Source organism: Bubalus kerabau, chromosome 18, assembly GCF_029407905.1.
Source record: "Bubalus kerabau isolate K-KA32 ecotype Philippines breed swamp buffalo chromosome 18, PCC_UOA_SB_1v2, whole genome shotgun sequence".
Classification (NCBI taxonomy): Eukaryota; Metazoa; Chordata; class Mammalia; order Artiodactyla; family Bovidae; genus Bubalus; species Bubalus kerabau.
In genome coordinates, this window is record NC_073641.1 from 53,215,321 (window position 1) to 53,242,827 (window position 27,507).

At 36.4% G+C, this 27,507-nt stretch overlaps 1 protein-coding gene across 1 annotated transcript in view; it reads left to right on the plus strand.

Annotated features, from left to right (window-relative positions):
- Window positions 1-27,507, plus strand: part of CDH12 (cadherin 12) — a 490,487-nt gene that overhangs the window by 235,118 nt on the left and 227,862 nt on the right. Inside the window, exon 3 of the mRNA XM_055554844.1 lies at window positions 17,542-17,836. Coding sequence (XP_055410819.1) covers window positions 17,542-17,836 — 295 coding nt within the window. The remainder of the gene's footprint in view (window positions 1-17,541; window positions 17,837-27,507) is intronic.

A 27,507-nucleotide genomic window follows, 5' to 3' on the forward strand; every position in this document is an offset into this window, starting at 1 on the left:
TGGCTTCCTTACATAGAATAGAAATGTTTCCATTTATCTTTAACCAACTGATATTTAGCTTTAAGATTATTCATTTTTATACTTTTGGGAAAAATAATATTTAATGTGTACATTATCATGCAAATAAGATAATATTTATGACACTGTTATAGGATAAAGACTGAGAAAGATGAATTCTTAGCAGTTAATTTGACATAAAACAGCTTGACTCATGATAAAAAGAAAGCAACCTGTTTAAGTATTTGGATTTATTTTTTCTGCATTGGTGATATTATACTTTCAAAATCCACTTAAAGAAGTTACTGTAAAGTGAGGAAAGGAAATAAAAGACTTCAGTGAGATGGCTTTGTGCTTTAATACATAAAGCAATCCCCACAGTAATGCATGCTACAGAAAATGGGTCACCTTCAAACCACCCTTGAAAAAATAAAAACAGATAATGTAATTTCAGATTGAGTTCTTAGAGCATTGATTTATAGTATGTATATCTACTTGACCTTTATTCATTTTACAAAAATATGCATGTGTGAACACTTGAAAATGTATAAATACCAACTCATTCTCTTTTTTCTCTTACATACAACATGTACATATGTCTACATATTCTGAAGCACATTCACATGTTTATCTGTGTGGTTATTAGTACATTGTAATTAGTACATTGATGAAATGACCACACATGTTAATGACCCTTTCTTTAATCAAGTAGTTACTCGAGTTTGTTTTTAAGATAGTGGATTTTTATATGTTTCAAAGCAAATTATAGTGTAAACATGTGCAAAATCTTCAAAAAATAATTTTAATTGATATAAAAGTAAGTTATATTCTCCTCAACATAAATATTGTTCAGTTCTGCTGTTGTTTAGTGGTTAAGTTGTGTCTGACTCCTTTGTAACCCCATGATCTTTAGCCTGCCAGACTCCTCTGTCCAAGAGATTTTCACCTCTTTCTAACTGACTATTAATTGTTCCAAATCTGTAATTGACACAGCATATTACTTAGATGATGCTTTCTAACTATAAATGTAATATCACTTTGTATTTTAATAAAACACAGATATAACATTTTTAAATTATATGGTATATGCTTATCAAAAGTTTCTATAGAAAATTGTTATTTGAGAGGCCCACAACTGTAGAAACAGTGTTTTGAATGGATGTCTTTGTTATTATGGCTCGTGTTGTTCCCTACTGGACTCTGGACTCCTGTGTCTTTGAGAAAAAATGCTAAGTGACATTCTCTAGTGTGTAGTGCAATCACTAGTCGGCAGTCCAAAGCATTTTTGAATAAAACCATTCTCATTAATGCATCCATAATAATACAACTGGGTGTTGTTCCAACTGATTTTACAAAGCTAAGACTTAGGTAACCTCCATCTGTGGCTAAGCCAATTATCTGATCAAAGATTCAATGTATATATGTGTGCTTCCTCTCAAGAGAGATGATTTTGGAAATTAATGAAAAAGACATTATAATTTCCAAATTGAAAGGAAACGTTTGGTTTAAGTGCTAGTGACATGCATTTATGTAGGCTACCTGATTGGAATCAGATCTTTGTATCTTTCTATGTGTGTCCTGAGGAAACAGCCTCTCTGTGCCTCAATTTCTATAGCTACAAAATGATGATGATGTTTTGATTTTCTTTTTTTTTATTTTATTTTTTAACTTTACAATATTGTATTGGTTTTGCCATATATCAACATGAATCCGGCACAGGTATACACGTGTTCGCCATCCTGAAACCTTCTCCCTCCTCCCTCCCCATACCATCCCTCTGGGTCATCCCAGTGCAACAGCCCCAAGCATCCAGTATCGTACATTGAACCTGGACTGGCGACTCATTTCATATATGATATTAAACATGTTTCAATGCCATTTTCCCAAATCATCCCACTCTCTCCCTCTCCCACAAAGTCCACAAGACTGTTCTATACATCAGTGTCTCTTTTGCTGTCTCGTATACAGGGTTATTGTTACTAGCTTTCTAAATTCCATATATATGCATTAGTATACTGTATTGGCAGAGAAGGCAATGGCACCCCACTCCAGTACTCTTGCCTGGAAAATCCCATGGATGGAGGAGCCAGGTGCGCTGCAGTCCATGGGATCGCTAAGAGTCAGACACGACTGAGCGACTTCATTTTTCACTTTCATGCATTGGAGAAGAAAAAGGCAACCCACTCCAGTGTTCTTGCCTGGAGAATCCCAGGGACGGCTGAGCCTGGTGGGCTGCTGTCTATGGGGTCACACAGAGTCGGACACGACAGAAGTGACTTAGCAGTAGCAGATACTGTATTGGTGTTTTTCTTTCTGGCTTACTTCACTCTGTATAATAGACTCCAGTTTCATCCACCTCATTAGAACTGATTCAAATGTATTCTTTGTAATAGCTGAATAATACTCCATTATGTATATGCACCACAGCTTTCTTATCCATTCATCTGCTGATGGACATCTAGGTTGCTTCCATGTCTTGGCTATTATAAACAGTGCTGCGATGAACATTGGGGTACACGTGTCTCTTTCCCTTCTGGTTTCCTCAGTGTGTATGCCCAGCAGTGGGATTGCTGGGTCATAAGGCAGTTCTATTTCCAGTTTTTTAAGGAATCTCCACACTGTTCTCCATAGTGGCTGTACTAGTTTGCATTCCTATCAACAAAGTAAGAGGGTTCCCTTTTCTCCACACCCTCTCCAGCATTTATTGCTTGTAGACATTTGGATTGCAGCCATTCTGACTGGTGTGAAATGGTACCTCATAGTGGTTTTGATTTGCATTTCTCTGATAATGAGTGATGTTGAGCATCTTTTCATGTGTTTGTTAGCCATCTGTATGTCTTCTTGAAGAAATGTCTATTTAGTTCTTTGGCCCATTTTTTGATTGGGTCATTTATTTTTCTGGAATTGAGCTGTAGGAGCTGCTTGTCTTTTTTGAGATTAGTTGTTTGTCAGTTGCTTCATTTGCTATTATTTTCTCCCATTCTGAAGGCTGTCTTTTCACCTTGCTAATAGTTTCCTTTGATGTGCAGAAGCTTTTAAGTTTAATTAGGTTCCATTTGTTTATATTTGCTTTTATTTTCATCACTCTGGGAGGTGGGTCATAGAGGATCCTGCTCTGATGTATGTCGGAAAGTGTTTTGCCTATGTTCTCCTCTAGGAGTTTTATAGTTTCTGGTCTTACGTTTAGATCTTTAATCCATTTTGAGTTTATTTTTATGTATGGTGTTAGAAAGTGTTCTAGTTTCATTCTTTTACAAGTGGTTGACCAGTTTTCCCAGCACCATTTGTTAAAGAGATTGTCTTTAATCCATTGTATAGTCTTGCCTCCTTTGTCAAAGATAAGGTGTCCATAGGTGCATGGATTTATCTCTGGGCTTTCTATTTTGTTCCATTGATCTATATTTCTGTCTTTGTGCCAGTACCATACTGTCTTGATGACTGTGGCTTTGTAGTAGAGCCTGAAGTCAGGCAGGTTCATTCCTCCAGTCCCCTTCTTCTTTCTCAAGATTGCTTTGGCTATTCGAGTGAAATTATTTGTTCTAGCTCTGTGAAGAATACTGTTGGTAGCTTGATAGGGATTGCATTGAATCTAAATTGCTTTGGGTAGTATACTCATTTTCACTATATTGATTCTTCCAATCCATGAACATGGTATATTTCTCCATCTATTAGTGTCCTCTTTGATTTCTTTCACCAGTGTTTTATAGTTTTCTATATATAGGTCTTTAGTTTCTTTAGGTAGACATATTCCTAAGTATTTTATTCTTTTCGTTGCAATGGTGAATGAAATTGTTTCCTTAATTTCTCTTCCTATTTTCTCATTATTAGTGTATAGGAATGCAAGAGATTTCTTTGTGTTGATTTTATATCCTGCAACTTTACTATATTCATTGATTAGTTTTAGTAATTTTCTGGTGAAGTCTTTAGTGTTTTCTATGTAGAGGATCATGTCATCTGCAAACAGGGAGAGTTTTACTTCTTCTTTTCCAATTTGGATTCCTTTTATTTCTTTTTCTGCTCTGATTGCTGTGGCCAAAACTTCCAAAACTATGTTGAATAGTAGTGGTGAGAGTGGGCAGCCTTGACTTGTTCCTGACTCTAGGGGAAATGCTTTCAATTTTTCACCATTGAGGATAAAGTTTGCTGTGGGTTTGTCATATATAGCTTTTATTATGTTGAGGTATGTTCCTTCTATTCCTGCTTTCTGGAGAGTTTTTATCATAAATGAATGTTGAATTTTGCCAAAGGCTTTCTCTGCATCTATTGAGATAATCATATGTTTTTTATTTTTCAATTTGCTAATATGGTGTATTACATTGATTGATTTGCAGATATTGAAGAATCCTTGCATCTCTGGGATAAAGCCCACTTGGTCAATGGTGTATGATCTTTTTAATGTGTTGTTGGATTCTGATTGCTAGAATTTTGATAAGGATTTTTGCATCTATGTTCATCAGTGATATTGGCCTGTAGTTTTCTTTTTTTGTGGGATCTTTGTCAGGTTTTGATATTAGGGTGATGGTGGCCTCATAGAATGAGTTTTGAAGTTTACCTTCCTCTGCAATTTTCTGGAAGAGTTTGAGTAGGATAGGTGTTAGCTCTTCTCTAAATTTTTGGTAGAATTCAGCTATGAAGCAATCTGGACCTGGGGTTTTGTTTGCTGGAAGATATCTGATTACAGTTTCAATTTCCGTGATTTTGATGGGTCTGTTAAGATTTTCTATTTCTTCCTGGTTTGGTTTTGGAAAGTTGTACTTTTCTAAGAATTTGTCCATTTCTTCCACGTTGTCCATTTTATTGGCATATAATTGCTGATAGTCTCTTATGATCCTTTGTATATCTGTGTTGTCTGTTGTGATCTCTCCATTTTCATTTCTAATTTTATTGATTTGATTTTTCTCCCTTTGTTTCTTGATGAGTCTGGCTAATGGTTTGTCAATTTTATGTATCCTTTCAAAGAACCAGCTTTTGGCTTCGTTGATTTTTGCTACGGTCTCTTGTTTCTTTTGCATTTATTTCTGCCCTAATTTTTAAGATTTCTTCCCTTCTAGTAACCCTGGGGTTCTTCATTTCTTCCTTGTCTAGTTGCTTTAGGTGTAGAGTTAGGTTATTTATTTGACTTTTTTCTTGTTTCTTGAGGTATGCCTGTATTGCTATGAACTTTCCCCTTAGGACTGCTTTTACAGTGTCTCACAGGTTTTGGGTTGTTGTGTTTTCATTTTCATTAATTTCTATGCAAATTTTGATTTCTTTTTTGATTTCTTCTGTGATTTGTTGGTTATTGAGCAGCATGCTGTTCAGCATCCATATGTTTGAATTTTTAATAGTTTTTCTCCTGTAATTGGGATCTAATCTTACTGCATTGTGGTCAGAAAAGATGCTTAGAATGATTTCAATTTTTTTGAATTTACCAAGGCTAGCTTTATGGCCCAGGATGTGATCTATCCTGGAGAAGGTTCCATGAGAAAAAGGTGAAATTCATTGTTGTGGGATGAAATGTCCTATAGATATCAATTAGGTCTAACTGGTCTATTGTATGGTGTTAATAGAGTTGTATCTGTAGGGTTGTTCTGAGCATTAAATATAGAAAGTATATAAAAGCACTAAAAATTGTCTAGCCATAAGTAGAAGCCTGATAGCATTTTTTCCCACTATTTTGGATCCAATTAGCACATATGAGCATAAATTGATACAAATGAAAACAAATATTGCTATCTTGGGCTCATTTGGATATAAATGGAGATAAATGAAGGAAAATGGAGAATATGAAGTCAAATTCTCTACAGTATTCCCCAAATTTATGATATAAATGTTAAAATCCACATTTTACATATGAGGATTCTGAAGTCCAAAGACATGTATTAAGTTACACAGTAATGTCCAGGTAAGGATAAATGGATTTAGGACTCTAAACCTAAATTTTGATGCTCATAATCATAGATTTTAGATCATTCCATGATTTATGTTAGGGTTAGTATTTCGGTCTGCTTGCTTTATTAGAGTTATTAGATACACTTACTATGAATTCAGGATAGAACATATAGCTGTTGAAAATTAAACATGTTAAACTATTAGAATTTAGTTAAAAAATTTTATTTCTCAAATTTCTAATTTTAGCATATCACTGATCATTTTGAGAATTAAATAAAGCTTATAAAATATCCAACACAGCGCTTGCTATTCAGTAATAATAAAGCAAATAATAAAAGTAATAACACACAGACAAAATGGTAATAAATTACCTCTAGTTATAATACTGTATCTTGATTACTAACAATCCATTTTTATTGGCATTACTGTCTGCATTATTTTTGGCATTTACTTACATTTAGAATAAATCATACAAATTTATCTAGCATTCTGAAAAATAACCTTATTTGAAACCATACATAAAATACAATGTTACTGCAAAGAGAGATTCTGTTTCTGACAATTTAATGACTAGTTTATTGCTAGTTTATTGTTTAAGATTTTTTTTTTAACCAAAAACCTGACTTTGTGAAAAATGTTTTACAGCTTTGGAATTGTAGGAAAGAAATTATTTTGACCTTGTCTACCCATATTTTCCCTCCTAAATCCAGGCACCATTCCAATGATGTCTCAAACTTTTACAGAAGTACCTATTAATACATTGTGACACTCTCAAATGATATAAAGTAATCTGTAACAGCTAAAGTTGTAAAATATGACAATCTAAAAAATTAGTTAGGATGCTCCTCACATGTAGCCACACATGCAATCTTCAAGGAGAAAAAGAAAGATGAAAGAGAATATCCGGTGAAGAGTATGTTTTTTCTTTAATGGGATGTGTAATATATCCAAGCACATCAATTTTTATTGTTCCCAAGCATTGTAAATAGTCTTTGTTCTTCTTTGCTTTTCTGTGGCTTATCTCGGGGGAGGTGTGGGCTTTTTTGAAATGAATTTCTACACTCTTAAATAGAAGGTGAAATATTTCCAGATGATAAATAGCTTTGGGTCTGTAACCCAGTCAGGGGAGTTCTGAACTCACATTGGGCTGTTAAAGGGAATTCCCAGCCTTGTAAAGTGGCATTCCCCTTGCTCAAATGACAACAGTCAAGCTAGGAAGAACAAATGAGTCCCCTTAGGGGGCAGAATGGAATAGAATGCCAAATATTCTTGGGCATTCTGTGGCTTCTAAAAGACAGAATTTTTGCATTGTGTCATTACTCTGGCAGGGTTATAGATCATCTTTGTGTCTGGTCTTTCATCAATAAACTATTCCTTGAACATAATCTAATCACTTTGTAGCTCTTACAATGACCACTGTAAGGTCCTGAGAACTGAGCAACTACAAAACAGGGCACACTAAGTCTTTTATGTTCACCAAGGAAAATGTAGCAAACGTAGTTTGCTTTATACATAATAAGATTATTTCAGCCAAAGAAACTCACATAAAATTTTCTTATATTCATTTTGGCCCATTTATCAGAATGTAAATTTATCTGTATGTAAATAATATTACCTCCTATCTCATGCACGGACTGCTGAACCATAGTACTAAGTCATTCTACAGCCTTCATAATCATAGATTTTCAAACTGAAAATAAATATGACCACTTACATGCTGCTATTACACCAAAATTTACTGAGGCACATCCTATACTGGGAAGTTTTTTTCTTAGACTGAATGTGTTTATGAAGATGGCTGGTGGAAGACGTCTGTAATTTGTGTTACAAGGATCTCAGTATTAAGTAGGGCATAATGGCAACTCACTCCAGTATTCTTGCCTAGGGAATCCCACGAACAGGGGAACATGGCCGGCTACAGTCCACAGGGTCACACACAGTGGACACGACTGAAGCAACTTAACACCACACACACACACTGTTATGGCACCATATTGAGTCATATATACTTAAAAACTGAAGAAGAGATAGTCTAAGACAGAATAGTAAAGATTTAAAGACACATCAGAAAGTTTCTTGTTCTGGCAGACACATTTAGAATGAGAGCCTAGTTTTTTAAAGAAGATAATGACAAGAACATAATATTAATAGGCATGGTTGTTTTAAACTTAAAGAAAATAAAGACGAAATTCAAATGCAATGCTTGAATCTTGCTTGGATCAATGTTTAAAAATCTAAAGAACTATATTTGGAGTGATAAGAGGAGAAAATTGAATATAACTGGGTGATGATGGCTGTAATCTTGATCGAGGTGGTATGCAGGGCATCAGGCAGTATAGCCAATTTCTATAAACCGGTAAGTGGGTGAAGGATTGGTGACTGGTCAAATAAATTCAAAGCTACTTACAAGCATTTGTATTGAGAGGGATCCAACTAAGGAGGAACAATTCTGAAAAAAAACTAAAAAATGCTAAAGATTAAGAGAAAAGGATGATAAAATATGGAGATTAACTGATAGTCTATGTACAGAATTCCTCCCACCTGCATGATAATGCATGGAATCCAGACATAAATGAGTCATATGTAAACAATAAAGACTTTTTTTTTTTTTTAAAGAAGTTCTTCTAAAGAAAATCTGAAAAGAATTAGGCCACTGATAGAACTCCATTGTCTATTCAACCTAGGACAAAACTGTAATCAATAAATTCATCCTGCAATTTCAAAATTCTTAAATATGAACTGATGAGTGAGAGTCATCAAACATTTGAGGAAAGCCAGTGATATGAAAAATAAAGGCTCAAATTCCAAAAACAAAAAGTGATCCTGAAGGAATAGGAAGTTTAGGGAACACACACACACACACACACACACACACACACCTGCACATATATATATATAAATTAGAGTTCTCAAAAAGATTCAGGCATCCCCAGTGTACACAAAACAAGAGCATGATTCTATTAAGTGGGGACATTCATAGTAAATGAAAAAAATCTTGGAAATTAATATGTCTGTGGTATGTGTGCATGTATGCACACATGGGGACATGTTTACTGACTTTGAAAATATAGAAAGTAATACATAATTTTAAGATAAGTTTTAATTTTTTCATATAATAGACCAAAATATATAGGAATGAATAACTGTAGAAAGAGTATACTATTTATAGAAGGTGCATGAGGTCTAACATTGAATGAATGAATTCTGGATAAACAATAGAAAAGACAGAGGATAGAACTTAATTATGGAAATAATCATAGAAGGAAATTTCTCAGTGCTGAAGGAAAATAGTTTTTGAATTGAAAGAATTTGCTAAGTGCCCAACCTAATGAAGGAATCATAAATGTATCAACTCATATCTAGACCACTATTCAAAACACAAGCACACATAAACTCATACTTGGAGACAATGTTCTAAATAATTAGAATTTCAAAATGAAAATAAGGTTGCAAACATTTTAGAAGAAAATATAAGGGGGAGAAAAAACAAGCTCTTTACTTGCAATGGATATATCAATCAGACATCAGTGTTACTGTTGGTTTCTGTTAGACAATAGATACAGATTTCCCTGATGAGAAAGACAGAGAAAAGAAGTGTAAAAACTGTAGATTATAAACACTTCCATACTCTGATTTTAGCCATTTCAATGTATTTTTGATTAACATAAATAGATGTAATAAATTCATACTTATTGAAAAAGCAAATTGTTTACAAAATAATCTAAAAGGCAGGTTAGATTAATACCCATAATACCATAATATCCATAAACACATAGTAAAGTAGTTTGCAGGTATTTACACCAAGTCAAATATTTCTGTCAAATTGTGATGCTGAAGAAGGCTCTTGAGAGTCTCTTGGACAACAAGGAGACCAAATCAGTCAGTCCTAAACGAAATCAACCCTGAATATTCACTGAAGGGACTGATGCTGAGGCTGAAGCTCCAACACTTTGGCCACTGGATGCAAAGAACTGACTCATTGGAAAAGATCCTGATGCTAGGAAGGAGTGAGGGCAGGAGGAGAAGAGGATGACTGAGGATGAGATGGTTGGATGGCTTCACTGACTCAGTGGTCATGAGACTGAGTAAATTCCAGGAGATACTGAAGGATAGGGATGCCTGACCTGGTGTCAATGGGGTCACAAAGAGTCAGGCATGAGTTAACAGTTGAACAACAACAAATTTTTAATTTTCCAGTAAAAATATTTGTCAAAATTATACATTTCTCTGCCCAACATACTCTATGCCCTTCTCATGCCTGGTGACCACTGCTTATCCTGGGAAATAGCAAATGGAAATAAAATCACTGCTGGTTGTAGTGATATTATGTGCACTTTTAAACTCAGAGAAAATAAGAATAAATTTTTTTTTTTTTTTTTTTTTTTTTGGTGCATCGGTTTCTAAAATATAATCAGGGAGATGCTGGTAAACACTTAACTTTAGGCTGGCTTTCTCAAACTTTTAGGCACTGGAATTCAGATTTGCTCACATTCTGAAGCTAGTCCTCAGTATCTTTTTTAAGCCTCTCTTGGCATCTCATTTTCACGCTCCATCTGAGATGACTTGGAAAACATGAGAAAATAACAACACCACTTCCACAAAACAACTGCCTGGACAGTGCATATTTCTATATACACCATTTATGGAACTCTGTTTCTGGCAGAAATTTTAAGTGTCAATACTAAAAGATGATATTACTGGAGTTGGCTGCTTCAGTCTGTAAATATATAGTCAGCACCTACTCAGAAACAGCTTTTAAAGCAAAACAATTGGAATAAGAAACATTTCTTGCTGTTATTATTAAATTGCTAAAAGGAAAATAATTTTATCCTTGTCGAATTATTAGCTTGCTCTACATGAAGCTTAAAGCTCCTCTGTAAAATGGCATCTGTGATTGTTCACAGTTACACAACCCAAAAGATGAAACTCAATAAGTGAACTCTTCTGTAATCCTCTCTCCTGCTAAATGAAATTAAGACAAAGAAGTAGCTTCATAATGTAAACTGAGCCTGAGTTGTATTGCTAACATTTTTAAGAAATCAAAATCATCTATGGAGATCAAGTTCTGGAATTATTCAAGATTCAAAAACTTTTGATTCATAAAAAACATCACATTTTTGGTCTGGATAATTACCCTTCTGTTTATATTTGCCTGTTTACTATGGAATTAAACAGGACAACACACACATTGTCATTACATACTTATGAAAGGAAGAGCAAAAGCCATTGAATCACTCGACTTCCTTTAAAAAATATAACGCAGGTATTAAAAAGTAATTCTGAAGAATTTAAAATTACACTGGAAATGATTATGGCAATGGAAAATGTTGACCAATTTCTCATTTTTATATCAAGTTTACATGTATTTATAATAAGATAATATTATATATACATATAAAATTACAGGCTTCCCAGTTGTCACTAGTGGTAAAGAACCTGCCTGCCAATGCAAGAGACTCAAGAAACATGAGTTCGCTCTCTGGGTCAGGAAGATACCCTGGAGGAGGGCATTCTTCAGTATTCTTGCTTGGAGAATTACATGGACAGGGGAGCCTTGCACTCTATGGTCATTAGGGTCACAAAGAGTTGGACATGACTGAAGGGACTGCACAGTGCAGCAGCACATAAATCACATATAAATACATATAAATAAATATATATAGAGAAACTTTCAGATATATTTATATAAGAATGTGTATATATATAATGGAAAGGGTATAAAGTGATAGAAGGTACTGGCACAAAGACAGAAATATTGATCAATGGAACAAAATAGAAAACCCAGAGATAAATCCACGCACATATGGACACCTTATCTTTGACAAAGGAGGCAAAATATACAATGGATTAAAGACAATCTCTTTAACAAGTGGTGCTGGGAACTCTGGTCAACCACTTGTAAAAGAATGAAACTAGAACACTTTCTAACACCATACACAAAAATAAACTCAAAATGGATTAAAGATCTAAACATAAGACCAGAAACTATAAAACTCCTAGAGGAGAACATAGGTAAAACATTCTCCGACATATATCACAGCAGGATCCTCTATGACCCACCTCCCAGAATATTGGAAATCAAAGCAAAAATAAACAAATGGGACCTAATTAACCTTAAAAGCTTCTGCACAACAAAGGAAACTATTAGCAAGGTGAAAAGGCAGCCTTCAGAATGGGAGAAAATAATAGCAAATGAAGCAACTGACAAACAACTAATCTCAAAAATATACAAGCAACTCCTACAGCTCAACTCCAGAAAAATAAATGACCCAATCAAAAAATGGGCCAAAGAACTAAATAGACATTTCTCCAAAGAAGACATACAAATGGCTAACAAACACATGAAAAGATGCTCAACATCACTCATTATCAGAGAAATGCAAATCAAAACCACAGTGGGGTACCATTTCACGCCAGTCAGAATGGCTGCGATCCAAAAGTCTACAAGCAATAAATGCTGGAGAGGGTGTGGAGAAAAGGGAACCCTCTTACACTGTTGGTGGGAATGCAAACTAGTACAGCCACTATGGAGAACAGTGTGGAGATTCCTTAAAAAACTGGAAATAGACCTGCCTTATGATCCAGCAATCCCACTGCTGGGCATACACACTGAGGAAACCAGAAGGGAAAGAGACACGTGTACCCCAATGTTCATCGCAGCACTGTTTATAATAGCCAGGACATGGAAGCAACCTAGATGTCCATCAGCAGATGAATGGATAAGAATGCTGTGGTACATATACACAATGGAGTATTACTCAGCTATTACAAAGAATACATTTGAATCAGTTCTAATGAGGTGGATGAAACTGGAGCCTATTATACAGAGTGAAGTAAGCCAGAAAGAAAAACACCAGTACAGTATACTAATGCATATATATGGAATTTACAAAGATGGTAACAATAACCCTGTGTACGAGACAGCAAAAGAGACACTGATGTATAGAACAGTCTTATGGACTCTGTGGGAGAGGGAGAGGGTGGGGAGATTTGGGAGAATGGCATTGAAACATGTATAATATCATGTATGAAACGAGTCACCAGTCCAGGTTCTATGCACGATACTGGATGCTTGGGGCTGGTGCACTGGGACGACTCAGAGGGAGGGTATGGGGAGGGAGGAGGGAGGAGGGTTCAGGATGGGGAACACAGGTATACCTGTGGCGGATTCATTTCGATATTTGGCAAAACTAATACAATATTGTAAATTTTAAAAATAAAATAAAATTAAAAAAAAAAGAAGGTAAGATAGGTAAGAGGATAGTGGAGATTTCATGTTAGCTTATAACATTCTCTACTCAAATTATTTTATATGTAATACAAAAAAAAAATCAAAGATACGCAACATCAGGCCAACATCATTTAACATTAGAACTGTTGAGAAGTCACTTCAGTCGTGTCCAACTCTGTGCGACCCCATAGACGGCAGCCCACCAAGCTCCCCGTCCCTAGGATTCTCCAGGCAAGAACATTGGAGTACGCACTCCTTCTCCAATGCATGAAAGTGAAAGTGAAGTTGTGTTCGACCCTCAGCGACCCCATGGACTGCAGCCTTTCGGGCTCTTCAGTCCATGGGATTTTCCAGGCAAGAGTACTGGAGTGGGGTGCCATTGCCTTCTCTGAACATTAGAACTAATGTTGCAAAAATACCTATACTTTTAGCTAGTTATGCATATAGTGGACTCAATCAATGCAGAATAAGTAATTTTAAACATTGCCTGTCAATGCCAGATACTACAGATGATCTTCTTAATAAGTAATTTTAAACATTGCCTGTCAATGCCAGATACTACAGATGATCTTAATAAGTAATTTTAAACATTGCCTGTCAATGCCAGATACTACAGGTGATCTTCTTTAAGGTATTATCATGCAATAAACTGCTATAACCATTCTAATCCTCTAGAGAATTTTACCTTCGTCAATCTTATTTTCAGTTTAAGTTTTAACATCTTTTCACACATTTCTTCTGAAGCTTTAATCTCTGCAGAACCCAACTTAAATTAGAAGGAAAAGATAGACGTGTAAGGAGTAGCAGCAATTGAATTTAATTTGGATCTTGGATCCATGAACTGAAAACACATTTGCTTTTTTGGTCTTACGTCAGTTTGAAAAGAAAACAGTTCTGATTTTGGCTAAATGAAGATATTTTTGGTAACTCTATTTGGATCACATTGTAAAAACCTACTTAGAATTTTCACTTGGTTCCCACAAAATTAGCAGATATTCTTTGGGGCCATTGGCAAAATGGATCCAGTTTATAAAGTTATTGCTTTTGCCTGTCTCATATTTTCAGATAAATTTGAAAGCAAAAGTAATGCTCACTGTGTTGAAAATCTTTACTAGTATGGGTGAAATTTGTAATTTGAAATTCCTAAGTTCAAAGAACATTTATCTACAGCTTGATTTTACGCTAGAAACTTCTATGCTTCATAGCAGTTTATAAAAAATTAGGAGGAAAAAAAACTTCTTCCTGTCATTTTTAGCAATTTTCCTTAGACTTCAGTAAAATATACAGAAACTTTTAAGGAAAAAAAAAAATGCGGTGCTCCTTTATAGTTTCCTCATTGTTTAAGTTACAGCATTCACCCAGTATAAATTCTTTGCTTATGCACTTATGCAAGTGTACTTCAGAGCCATTTGAAATAAATACAAATTCACAAAATGAACAGTCATTTAATGAAATTAATATGAAGGATGATGTTATTTTACTGAATCTAAAGGAAGATGTTGAGTTTAAGAGCAAAGATGTAATAAGGTTGAGTGGTTTTTTTTAATATTACTAATACACACAATTGATGAAAGTGAAAGTGGGGAGTGAAAAAGATGGCTTAAAGCTCTACATTCAGAAAACGAAGATCATGGCATCTGGTCCCATCACTTCATGGCAAATAGATGGGGAAACAGTAGAAACAGTGTCAGACTTTATTTTTTTTTTGAGCTCCAAAATCACTGCAGATGGTGACTGCAGCCATGAAATTAAAAGACGCTTAGTCCTTGGAAGAAAAGTTATGACCAACCTAGAAAGCATATTGAAAATCAGAGACATTACTTTGCCAACAAAGGTCCATCTAGTCAAGGCTATGGTTTTTCCAGTGGTCATTGTATGGATGTGAGAGTTGGACTGTGAAGAAAGATGAGCGCCAAAGAATTGATGCTTTTGAACTGTGGTGTTGGAGAAGACTCTTGAGAGTCCCTTGGACTGCAAGGAGATCCAACCAGTCCATCCTAAAGGAGAGCAGCCCTGGGTATTCTTTGGAAGGAATGATGCTAAAGCTGAAACTCCAGTACTTTGGCCACTTCATGTGAAGATTTGACTCATTGGAAAAGACTGATGCTGGGAGGGATTGGGGACAGGAGGAAAAGGGGACGACAGAGGATGAGATGGCTGGATGGCATCACTGACTCGATGGACGTGAGTTTGAGTGAACTCCGGGAGATGGTGATGGACAGGGAGGCCTGGCGTGCTGCAATTCATGGGGTCGCAAAGAGTCGGACACGACTGAGCGACTGAACTGAACTGAATACACACAATGCCTATTTGCAAAGGATTATTATACGCTTTAAAATATTTTCAAAACTTTTAGGCTGTGTTGAAACATTAAGAAAACCAAAACTCATCTTTATCCAAAATTTTGCAAGACAGTTATACTTGCATGCTGCTGCTGCTGCTGCTGCTAAGTCACGTTAGTCGTGTCCGACTCTGTGTGACCCCACAGACGGCAGCCCACCAAGCCGCGCGTCCCTGGGATTCTCCAGGCAAGAATACTGGTGTGGGTTGCCATTTCCTCTTCCAGTGCATGAAAGTGAAAAGTGAAAGTGAAGTCACTCAGTCGTGTTCGACTCTTCGCAGTCCCATAGACTGTAGCCTACAAGGCTTCTCCATCCATGGGATTTCCCAGGCAAGAGTACTGGAGTGGGTTGCCATCGCCTTCTCAAATATGGCACAAATGGTTTTGGTTTCACTAGAAGTTTAACATATTTTCTTTGGTTACTCTGTTGACTGGAATGAGGTTTTAAATCTAAAAATTTGAACTTTGAAATCAGATAAAACATATTTTAAAACATTTCAGATCAGTATCTGGATGAAAATTAATATGATTTATAAAAATAGGCATCCTTTTAAATTTAACTAGAATATGAATGTATATTATTCACGTTATATATATGATATACATATTCTTGGGAATTCTCTTGTGGCTCAGCTGGTGAAGAATCCACCTTCAATGAGGGAGACCTGGGTTTGATCCCTGGTATGGGAAGATCTCCAGGAGTAGGGAAAGGCTACCCACTCCAATATTCTGGCCTGGAGAATTCCATGGACTGTATAGACCATGGGGTGTCAAACAGTCAAACACAACTGAGTGACTTTCACTTGTACATATTCTTAGAGATTGTATATAATGGAAAATTTATATAATTTGCATACATGCCCAGCTGCTTCAGTTGTGTCTGATTCTTTGTGACCCCCATGGACTGCTGCACACCAGGCTTCCCTGTACTCCACTATCTCCTGGAGTTTGCTCAAGTTAGTGTCCATTGAGTCAGTGATGCTATCTAAACATCTCATCCTCTGCTGCCCTCTTCTCCTTTTGCCTTCAATCTTTCCCAGCATCAGGGTCATCTTGTGTTAAATCTTGGACTCCAGTTTGAAAAACACTGATTTACAATACAATAATACACAATAAACACAATAATAATTTCTCTTCTTAATGGTCTTCTCCTCTATTATATTTCTATTTTTCTCATTCCATATTGTATTTCAGTCAATTAGACATGTGCTGAATTTCAAAAGAAATGAGCAGAAATTAAAAACTTCAAATATATAGTACAGATTATAGCTAAATATTTGTGAATCTGAAGGAATAATCAGTTATTCTACCCATCATCTGGCTGAGTAAGATTGAATAACTCACTAAGAGTCAGTCTGTTAAAATGAGATACTCCATCATTCATATCTAAAATCGACCTGGTACGCCAAAACTGTCCTCTCCTTTCAAATGAAAAGATAGTGTTTTCTGAGTTTTTTTTTGTTTTTACTATATCCTCACTGGATGCACATTATCGACTTCTATCTTCAGGGTATTTGGAAGGTTTTTGATTAAAATATGTGCATGCATGTGCATGCTCAGTCATTCCTGATTTTTTGTGACACTATGGATTGATTTAATATATATCAGCTAATTTATTTTAATACAACAGTCATTTAAAATGAAGCAATAAGTATGCTTAAGAGTTGTGCATTTCATTTTATGAAATTTCATCCCCCAAAATATGTGAAAGAAGTAAATGTTCAAAATCATTATGTTTATACATGTTGACGGATTTGGGGCTATACTTCTGACCTCTGTAATGTGTGGAGAAATAAGATAGATTGACAGGAGAGTTAATGAAAGGATAGATGTGTGATCTACCTATGTGATAAATCAAAAGTCCTGTATAGTAAGACTGAAAGGGAAACAGTGGCATCTCTGAGATATATAGTATATGTAGGGGCTCCCTATACATTTTTCACATTTTTGTGTTAAAAATATTTGTAAAAAAAAAATTAGTAAGGGCCGTAAGATTTTGGTTTAACTTTTCTAATAAAAAATTATACTGTAAGTATGACTTTTTAACATGTGACCATCCCTTTAATTGTGTTTCTCTCTGTCTGTCTCTCTCTCCCTAAAGCTCCATTCTGACTTAGATAAAGGAGAGGGCACTGTAAAATACACCCTCTCAGGAGATGGCGCTGGCACCGTTTTTACCATTGATGAAACTACAGGGGACATTCATGCCATAAGGAGCCTGGATAGAGAGGAAAAACCTTTCTACACCCTTCGTGCTCAGGCTGTGGACATAGAAACCAGGAAGCCCCTGGAGCCTGAATCAGAATTCATCATCAAAGTGCAGGATATTAATGATAATGAGCCGAAGTTTTTGGATGGACCTTACATTGCTAGTGTTCCAGAAATGTCTCCTGTGGGTGAGTAAGCAAATAAAAATTCTGTCAGATGCTACGATGAGGCCTTTTCAACATGTATTTTTCTGCAGGTTGATGGAAATATCTCACTTGTAACCCAGAAGATTATTCTTGCGCTATGTAGTATATAACTAATTTCATTTACTTTTTCAACATTTTTTTCTACTTTTTTCCTGTCTTGCTCCATTCTAAATGCTTGAATAGATACATAAATATCTAGAATATATAACATTTCTTCACTATTTTACAATCTTTATATTTCCCTGAATTCATAGAATGCCATTTTATTTTAAGGGCATAACTCACTTTGTACTGAAAGTGATTGCCATTACAAATTCAGACTCCTACACAGTTCTGGAGGTAACACCAAATACCAAATAGTAATTCTTGGCCCAAAATAAATTGTCCACAACATGTATTGCATCTGGAAGGAGTTCATAAAGGGATGTGTTTCATTCTTTGGAGCTATCCAGAGAGACTTTGAATAAAAGGCATTGTGTCTATAATAACCCATAGCAGTTATTCCATCAAACCCAGAGGCAAGTATCATTATATAGCCATTACTAGAATAAATTTACAGTTAGGCTATAGTATCATCATAATTCTTAACAATTTAAATATAATATAAATTTTACTACCTAAATTCCCAAAGGATGGCATCACTGATTCAATAGACACTATTTGAGCACAGTTTGAGGAAACTCGGGAGATAGTGAAGGACAGGGAAGCCTGGTGTGTTCCAGTTCATGGGGTCACAAAAAGTTAGACACGACTTAGCAATTGAACAACAACAACCAAAATTCACAAAGTCCTATAATATGTATTCTGGGGCAAATGAGTTAAGGATTCCAGCATTAATGACAATTTTTAATTATAACTTTTATTGCGAAGTCACCACAACCAGTTCCTGAATTTATTTCATAGTAACTTCTGGTTTCTAGCACGTTTGTAAGATAAAAGTTCCTCATCACTTCTGGTTTCAACTGGAAATGCTCTATGTGAGCCACTGCTGATATTTCCTAAGTCTTACATTTCTCAGAGGGCTCCTGCTGCCCCCTCAACCATCCCAGACATGCAAAGAAGATTGTACAGGGAACCCTGAGGGCAGACGCAGGTTAGTGGCTGTAGGAGTTGTCACGTGGATTTACCACAAATGCACTGGAAATTGTGTCTGTGACCTTATCAGGCATTCAAAGACCATTTTCTCTCCTTGACGTAAGAAATCAGCTCAGAGGAGTTCACTTCGATTTTAAACTTTTGTGTGCGTACTCAGGGCTACTTTTTTTTTGAACTGCTTCTTTTATGCTATGCTATGATTCCTAGAGATTTAGAAATACAGTTTGGGAAATGTCTTATTAGAAAATAGTGCCTGAAAATATGGACAGCTGTTTATAAACTTGCACTTTGAAGATAAGCACAAGTAGAAAAATGAAGGGTGGGGGGAGAAAAATGAAGACAGTACTTTGAGACAAAGTATGGCTTTTAAGAAGACAATGAAATCCAGTACATACGTACTTTAACCTGGTGCTTACTTCATGTAAATTGGAAGTATTTACATGATTTCATGACCGTTAGTTACTCTTTAGTACTGAAACAGCATCCTTAAAGCAAATAGACACATCCCTCTGCAGTATTAGAAAATTCTGTCTTATTAGATAATCCATTAGGTCTTTTGTTATGCCAATTAGGAGAAAGGATAGGGCTGAAGAGCTGAACCTTTATATAAAGATTTATAAAAATTCTTTATATAAAGAATTTTCAGCTAGTGCCTGAAGAGAGAAATAAATCTGGAAATTCAAGCGAAGGGTAGGTGAGTAAGAGAACTGAGTGCTCCAGGTTTGGAGCGGTCCAGGTCTGGGGTGAGACAGAGTTTGCTGTTCCACCATGAGTTATCAGAAAGATCCATGGAAGAACAGGTTCTTTAAAATGCTTTGCCATATACCATAATAGCCAAAATTTTTCACTGGTTATTCAAGAGATTTCTGTAAATACCTAAACTTATTTTCAATTCACCCTCCTTTTAAAATATAGCTTTTTTTTAAAATTTTATTTTATTTTTAAACTTTACATAATTGTATTAGTTTTGCCAAATATCAAAATGAATCCGCCACAGGTATACCTGTGTTCCCCATCCTGAACCCTCCTCCCTCCTCCCTCCCCATTCCATCCCTCTGGGTTGTCCCAGTGCACCAGCCCCAAGCATCCAGTATCGTGCATCAAACCTGGACTGGTAACTCGTTTCATACATGATATTATACATGTTTCAATGCCATTCTCCCAAATCTTCCCACCCTCTCCCTCTCCCACAGAGTCCATAAGACTGTTCTATACATCAGTGTCTCTTTTGCTGTCTCGTACACAGGGTTATTGTTACCATCTTTCTAAATTCCATATATATGCGTTAGTATACTGTATTGGTGTTTTTCTTTCTGGCTCACTTCACTCTGTATAATAGGCTCCAGTTTCATCCACCTCATTAGAACTGATTCAAATGTATTCTTTTTAATGGCTGAGTAATACTCCATTGTGTATATGTACCATAGCTTTCTTATCCATTCATCTGCTGATGGACATCTAGGTTGCTTCCAGGTCCTGGCTATTATAAACAGTGCTGCGATGAACATTGGGGTACACGTGTCTCTTTCCCTTCTGGTTTCCTCAGTGTGTATGCCCAGCAGTGGGATTGCTGGATCATAAGGCAGTTCTATTTCCAGTTTTTTAAGAGATTTCCTAAAAGGGATGTAGCAAAAGAAAACAGAAAAAAAAAAAAAACAAAAACACATGGGCCAATTAGAGCAGTAAGCCATTTCCGAATGCTAAGGAGTATTGTTTTTTTTAATATGGAACTGTATCATATGCTATGAATTCACCCAGGTATTCTTGGATTGTGTTTACATAATATGCCATTTTCAGATAAATACTAACAAGTGTAAACACCATTTACATATTAAATATTAGAAATTGAAAAACTATCAGGCACTACTTTTGCCATCTCCCAGAAACCTACATATACATATAACCAAAATACACCTATTAAGAGAAGACCTGGTTAGTTTTGTGAGAGTTGTTGTTTCAGCTTTAACTTGACCAAAAAAAAAAAAAAAAAAACAGCTGCATCCTAACATCACAGTTATCTCCCTAGAGCACCTGAACTCCATTCCCAAGCATACCCTCCTTAGCATTCGGAAATGGCTTACTGCTCTAATTGGCCCATGTTTTTTTTTTTTTTTTCTCTCTGTTTTCTTTTGCTACATCCCTTTTAGGAAATCCCTGGCTCTGTGTCATTTTCCCTGGACTATTAAAATAATATACAGTCAAGACCAGATAGAACTGACTATGGTGTATTGGACAATGTAGCTATTGTGGAAAATCTCACAGTTGGCTTTGCATATCCACACTTGAGGTGTTCTCTGCGAAACAACTACCTTTCCCCAACAATCAAGAATGCTCCTATTTCATTTTTACTAAAAGTCACAGCCAATTTAAAAAATATATATCTAAACAAATTGTATCAATGAGAGGTAATATCATTCCTTCTCCATTCAGCCTAATCTGTTCCACTTCCATACATAGGAGCAAGCAGATTTAAAATTTCTTTAATCAGGGAACTTTGGCTTACTCTTCTATCTCTCAATATAATTTTTTTTTTCTCAACAGATAGTCAAAAAATATTCAAGTTAAATTAACATTCATTTTGGCTTCCCTAGTGGCTCAGAGGTAAAGAACCCACCTGCCAATATAAGAGACATGGGTTTGATCCCTGGGTTGGGAAGATCTCCTGGAGGAGGGCATGGTAATCCACTCTAGTATTCTTGCCTGGAAAACCCCATGGACAGAGGAACCTGGAGGGCTACAAGAGTCACAAAGAGTAGAAAACGACTGAAAGATTGGACAACAAAAAGATAGCTTAGTTGTGATATAAAAGGTCAAGAAAAAAATCTATTAGGAAAATGCCAATTTAGCAATAATGGATTTTACATCTGAAAATATGATGAATGATTAAATCTGGAATCAAAATTAACAAATGTGAAAATTATAAAACTCATAACTCTACAAAGCGAGGATAGTGGTGAGCAGGATGGTAGAAATTTTTGAGGGAAATTGGTATTTAAGACTTCTAAGACTATGGAACATATTTAGTTCCCCAAAGTTGAAGAAAATTCTAGTGACTCTATTAATTGTTTAAGAGAAAGGTCACTTTGTCACTAATTTGTGCTATATCTAATATGCTATGGAAGTAATATTCACAGATAAATTGCCTTTACTCTGACCTAAGGAAATTACTTTATGATCCAGATATTCCCCAACTCAGAGTTTTTCCTTGGAGACAAATCTGGATGTTATGAATGTGGTCTTAATTCTGTAAGATCATTGGAGTAACAATGAATTACATTAATGTGCCCTCTTTAATCCCATGGATGGAGGAGCCTGGTGGGCTGCAGTCCATGGGGTCGCCAAGAGTCAGACAGGACTCAGCGACTTCACTTTCACTTTTCACTTTCATGCATTGGAGAAGGAAATGGCAACCCACTCCAGTGTTCTTGCCTGGAGAATCCCAGGGATGGGGGAGCCTGGTGGGCTGCCGTCTATGGGGTCGCACAGAGTCGGACATGACTGAAGCGACTTAGCAGCAGCAGAAGCAGCAGCAGCCCTCTTTAATATCTGATGATTTTGCATTAGTAAGGTGTGCAGTTTCAGTTACTTTTCCTAGAGTGCTGACAAGTTTAAGATATTTAAATCCATATTTATACCTGTATTTTCTTCTTCGGCCTGAGCTCAGCCATTTTTAAGCCACTGACTGGGATATTCGTAACTAGGTACCTATGGCACATGTTATAGTTGTTAATGGGGAACACATGTATACCTGTGGTGGATTCATTTTGATATTTGGCAAATCTAATACAGTTATGTAAAGTTTAAAAATAAAATAAAATTAAAAAAAAAAAAAGGCAAAAGAAAAAAAAAAAATAATTGATGAAGTAAGACCTGCCATTTTCTGAGCAATAGTTAGGGGCCAAGTGAACTAATGGAGGTTTGCATTTCCTGTTTTCCTTAACCATTATGATAATTACATGCAGTATCATTTACTATTTCATCTTTATTTTTCTATGAAAACTCTTATGGATCAGAAAATAGGAATGACTCCTGAGTTCTTTATAACAAAGTTAGTGCAATCAATTATATCCTTTTTCTATGGTTAGTGGTTTCTAAAATTTCTTTGGAAGCTTTAAATTAGTTTTTAATCTCAGCTGCACTTGTAAAGACTTTGGTATGAATATTATATTACTATATTATTTTATAATTAGAGGATGGTGTTCCATGCATCAGAAAAAAAATCAGAGGAATAAGTATCTCTTATTCACTGAGTTTAAAAAATGTTTAAAAAGAATTAAGTAAGGTAGTATACATCTCAAGGAATTACACTGTTGGCTTCACAAAAAATAAATAACATGCACCCTCTTGGATTTTTTTTTTTTAATGAGTTGCATTCTGTTTTACATGAGGTTTGGGGATAAATTCCAGGATGAAAATGTTGGTGGAGTTTTTGGTACGTTATTCAGTTCAGTCAGTTCAGTCGCTCAGTCACGTCTGACTCTTTGCAACCCCATGGACTGCAGCACGCCAGGCTAACCTGTCCATCATCAACTCCCAGAGCTTGCTCAAACTCATGTCTACTGAGTTGGTGATGCCATCCAACCATCTCATCCTCTGTATTCCCCTTCTCCTCCTGCCTTCAATTTTTCCCAGCATCAGGGGCTTTTCAGTGAGTCAATACTTTGCATCAGGTGACTGAAGTATTGAAGTTTCAATGTTAGCATCAGTCCTTCCAATGAATATTTAGGACTGATTTTCTTTAAAATTGACTGGATTGATCTCCTTGCAGTCCAAGGGACTCTAAGAGTCTTCTCCAACACCACAGTTCAAAAGAATCAGTTCTTCAGTGTTCAGCCTTCTTTCTGGTCCAACTCTCACATCCATACATGACTACTAGAAAAACCATAGCTTTGACTAGATGGACCTTTGTTGGCAAAGTAACATCTCTGCATTTTAATATGCTGTCTTGGTTGGTCATTGCTTTTCTTCCAAGGAGCAAACATCTTTTAATTTCATGGCTGCAGTCACCATCTACAGTGATTTTGGGGCCCCCCAAAATAAAGTCTGTCACTGTTTCCATTGTTTTCCCATCTATTTGCCATGAAGTGATGGGGCCAGATGTCATGGTCTTAGTTTTCTGAATATTGAGTTTTAAGCCAGCTTTTTCACTCTCCTCTTTCACTTTAATCAGGAGACTCTTTAGTTCCTCTCTCTTTCTCCCATAAGGGTGGTGTCATCTGTATATCTGAGGTTATTAATATTTGTCCTGGAAATTTTGATTCCAGCTTGTGATTCATCTAGCCCTGCATTTCGCATGACGTTCTCTGCGTCTAAGTTAAATAAGCAGGGTGACAATATACAGCCTTGATGTACTCCTTTCCCAATTTGGAACCAGTTGATTTTTCCTTGTCTAGTTCTAACTGTTGCTTCTTGACCTGCATACAGATTTCTCAAGAGGCAAGTACAGTGGTCAGGTATTCCCATCCCCTGAGTTTTCCACAGTTTGTTGTGATTCACACAAACGGTTTGACGTAGTCAGTAAAGCATAAGTAGATGTTTTTATGGAAGTCTCTTGCTTTGTCTCTGATCTAACAGCTATTGGCAATTTAATTTCTTGTTCCTCTGCCTTTTCTAAATCCAGGTTGAACATCTGGAAATTCACAGTTCACGTACTGCTTAAGCCTCGGTTGGTAGGTTTTTAATCAGAGAATATTTTCTACATGGTCATACTTAATAGCCCAGCTCCAAGAAAGAAATAGTGAAGACTCTGACTATAGTTAAAATGTAATGTTTTATTATACCATTATTTATTTACATAATTTATTACACCATTATTATTATTTCAAAGCATAAATCTCCATACTTCCTTGCTTTCACAGAAGTGTCACAGACAAACATAAAATGATAAAGCAATATTTTATCATATGTGCCAGCCATGAGCACATAGAGAAGTCAAGTGGGATAGAATGAACAGGGAAACTAGCATTGATTTCACCTGTGCCCCATAAGCACAGTCATTGTTAGGAGACTGGAGAAAGAATTTTGCCTGTTTTCTACAAATAAAGACATTCTTCTTACACAACAAAAATACATTTACCAAAATAAGGAAATTAACTTTAATGTATTATTACAATCTAATCTTTAGACTCTATTCAAGCTTCATCAATTGTCTCCATAATGTCTTATATAGTAAAATGCTCCAGGGCAATGTCCTGGATTTAAGCTTTGCATGGAAGTCACCTCTTACTTTTAGTGTCATTTGCCACGTGGAAAGACCAAGAACATTCAAAAGCAGCAAGACCTGGATAGGTTTCTGTTTAAAAGTCACTAAATGTATTTTCTATTGTCCAGATAAATGCAGGCAACAGTTTTGCTAAATTTCTGCCACTGCATAACAGTGATCCTTCTTCCTCTAGTTCTCAGTAAAAAGTTCTTACTTTCATGCAAGCCCTCATTTACAGCTTCCTCACTTACCTTGCAAGGGAATGATGATTCAATAAACCATGTGTTCAAGGCACTTTGTACTGACACATTCTCCTCAAAGCCCACTGCCTGACTACACAAGCATTTCCACATTTTAAGCATTTGTTATGGCAGCACCTCACTGCCAGGAATGAAATTGGTATTATCTACTACAATGGCACCCCACTCCAGTACTCTTGCCTGGGAAATCCCATGGACGGAGGAGCCTGGTGGGCTGCCGCACTCTGTGCTAAGTCGCACAGAGTTGGACACAACTGAATCGACTTAGCAGCAGCAGCAGCACTACTGTGTAACAAATTACCCAATGGTTTAGAGACTCAAAACTATAGAACTACAAACATGTATTATCTCTTGTCTGGGGTGTGGATTTGGCTGAGTATCTCTGTTGCAAAGTCTCTTGTGGATTTTGTGTCAAGCTAGTTATCAGGAATATGGTCTCCTCTGAAGATTCTCCTGTCAGGAGAAGCATTACTAAGGCCCTCATGTGGCTGTTACCTTGGAATTGATGCCCTACTGTGTGTGTGTGTGTGCTAAGTCGTTTCTGACTCTGTGCGACCCCAGGAACTATAGTCGGACAGACTCCTCTGTCCATGGAATTTTCCAAGCAAGAATACTGGAGTGGGCTGCCATTTCCTTCTCCAGGGGCTCTTCCCAACCCAGGGACTGAACCTGTGTCTCTTGCATCTCCTGCATTGCGGGTGGAATCTTTACTGCTGTGTCACATGAGAGGTCTGATCTCCTATTATTTCTGCCATATTCTCTGTACTTTTTAAGAATCAATTTGATAAGCCCATTCTACACTCAAGGAAATGGGATTTGATAAAGATGTGAATACTGAAGGAAGACGTAACTGAGCTGTATATAGAGGTTGTCTATATTAGATGCTGATTCCACTGTAAAATTGCTCTATCTTTCCTGTAATTATTACATATTTTGTTAAGAGGAATTTTAAAACTGGACAAATAACCTAGTCATCATCATATTTTCAAAGTATCCATGTGGTCTCAAGATTTCTAATTTTATTAAATTGATTCTAATTTATTGGTATCTATTTAATATTGAAATTTTTTAGATGTGGTCAATGAAATCTTTGCTAAGCTAATTTCTATATGCTTTTAATATCATCCTTAATTAGTTGAATACTTCCTTACCTTCTGGCTCAAAAATATGTTTGGGACTTGTTTTGCATGTTTCCTGCCTTAGTCAAGAAGAAAGCTATTTTTTCAAGAAGTTCTCTTCTCACCCTTATGGAGAATAATATTCAGAAGCAAAAATCTGGTTTCTATGTGCTCTTTATTATTAGAATATTATCATTCCCAGTTGCTTTCAGTGGGCACAGCTAAACAGTAAATCTATGCACATGTACACGCTGTGCTGTGCTTAGTCACTCAGGTCCGACTCTTTGTGACCCCACGGACTGTAGCCTGTCAAGCTCCTCTGTCCATGGGAATTATCTAGGCAAGAATACTGGAGTAGGTTGCCATGCTCTCCTCCAGGGAATTTTCACAACCCCAGAGTCGAACTGGGGTCTCCTGCATCACAGGCAGATTCTTTACCAGCTGAGCTACAAAATATTTATTTCTCCATCACTGTACAGATGTTGAAAACCACGATTATGATCTAGTACCTTCAACTCCAATCTAATGCCACCATTTATTCCAGGTTTGTTTGTTTTTAATCCTTTTATATTTTATATCTCTCTTTTCCAAGAGTGAGAAGTCTGGCTGTTCTATCCTTAATACATTTTCTTGTTTGATCAGCCCAGTCTCTAATTGTCATAATCCCTGAAGACACCTTGCAGGTGCTCTGTGACTCCAGCTTCGAGGATCTTCACTCTTTCTATCATCTTGTCTCCTCCACTGTGGGTGGAGGTTTTGTTCACCTCATTAGGGCTATGAGGCCCCACACAGGCCATATTTCCCACACATGGATGCCTTACTCATGCTAATCGATCCCTGATACCCCTTGCTAGCCCTTCTTTATGGACAGCTCCTTCACTCAGATCTGGCTCAGGTACCTTGATCTGGTTGCTGTATCCCCTCCCCAAATGCATATCTCTGCCAACACAAAAGGCTTTAGGACTGAATTATTCTAGA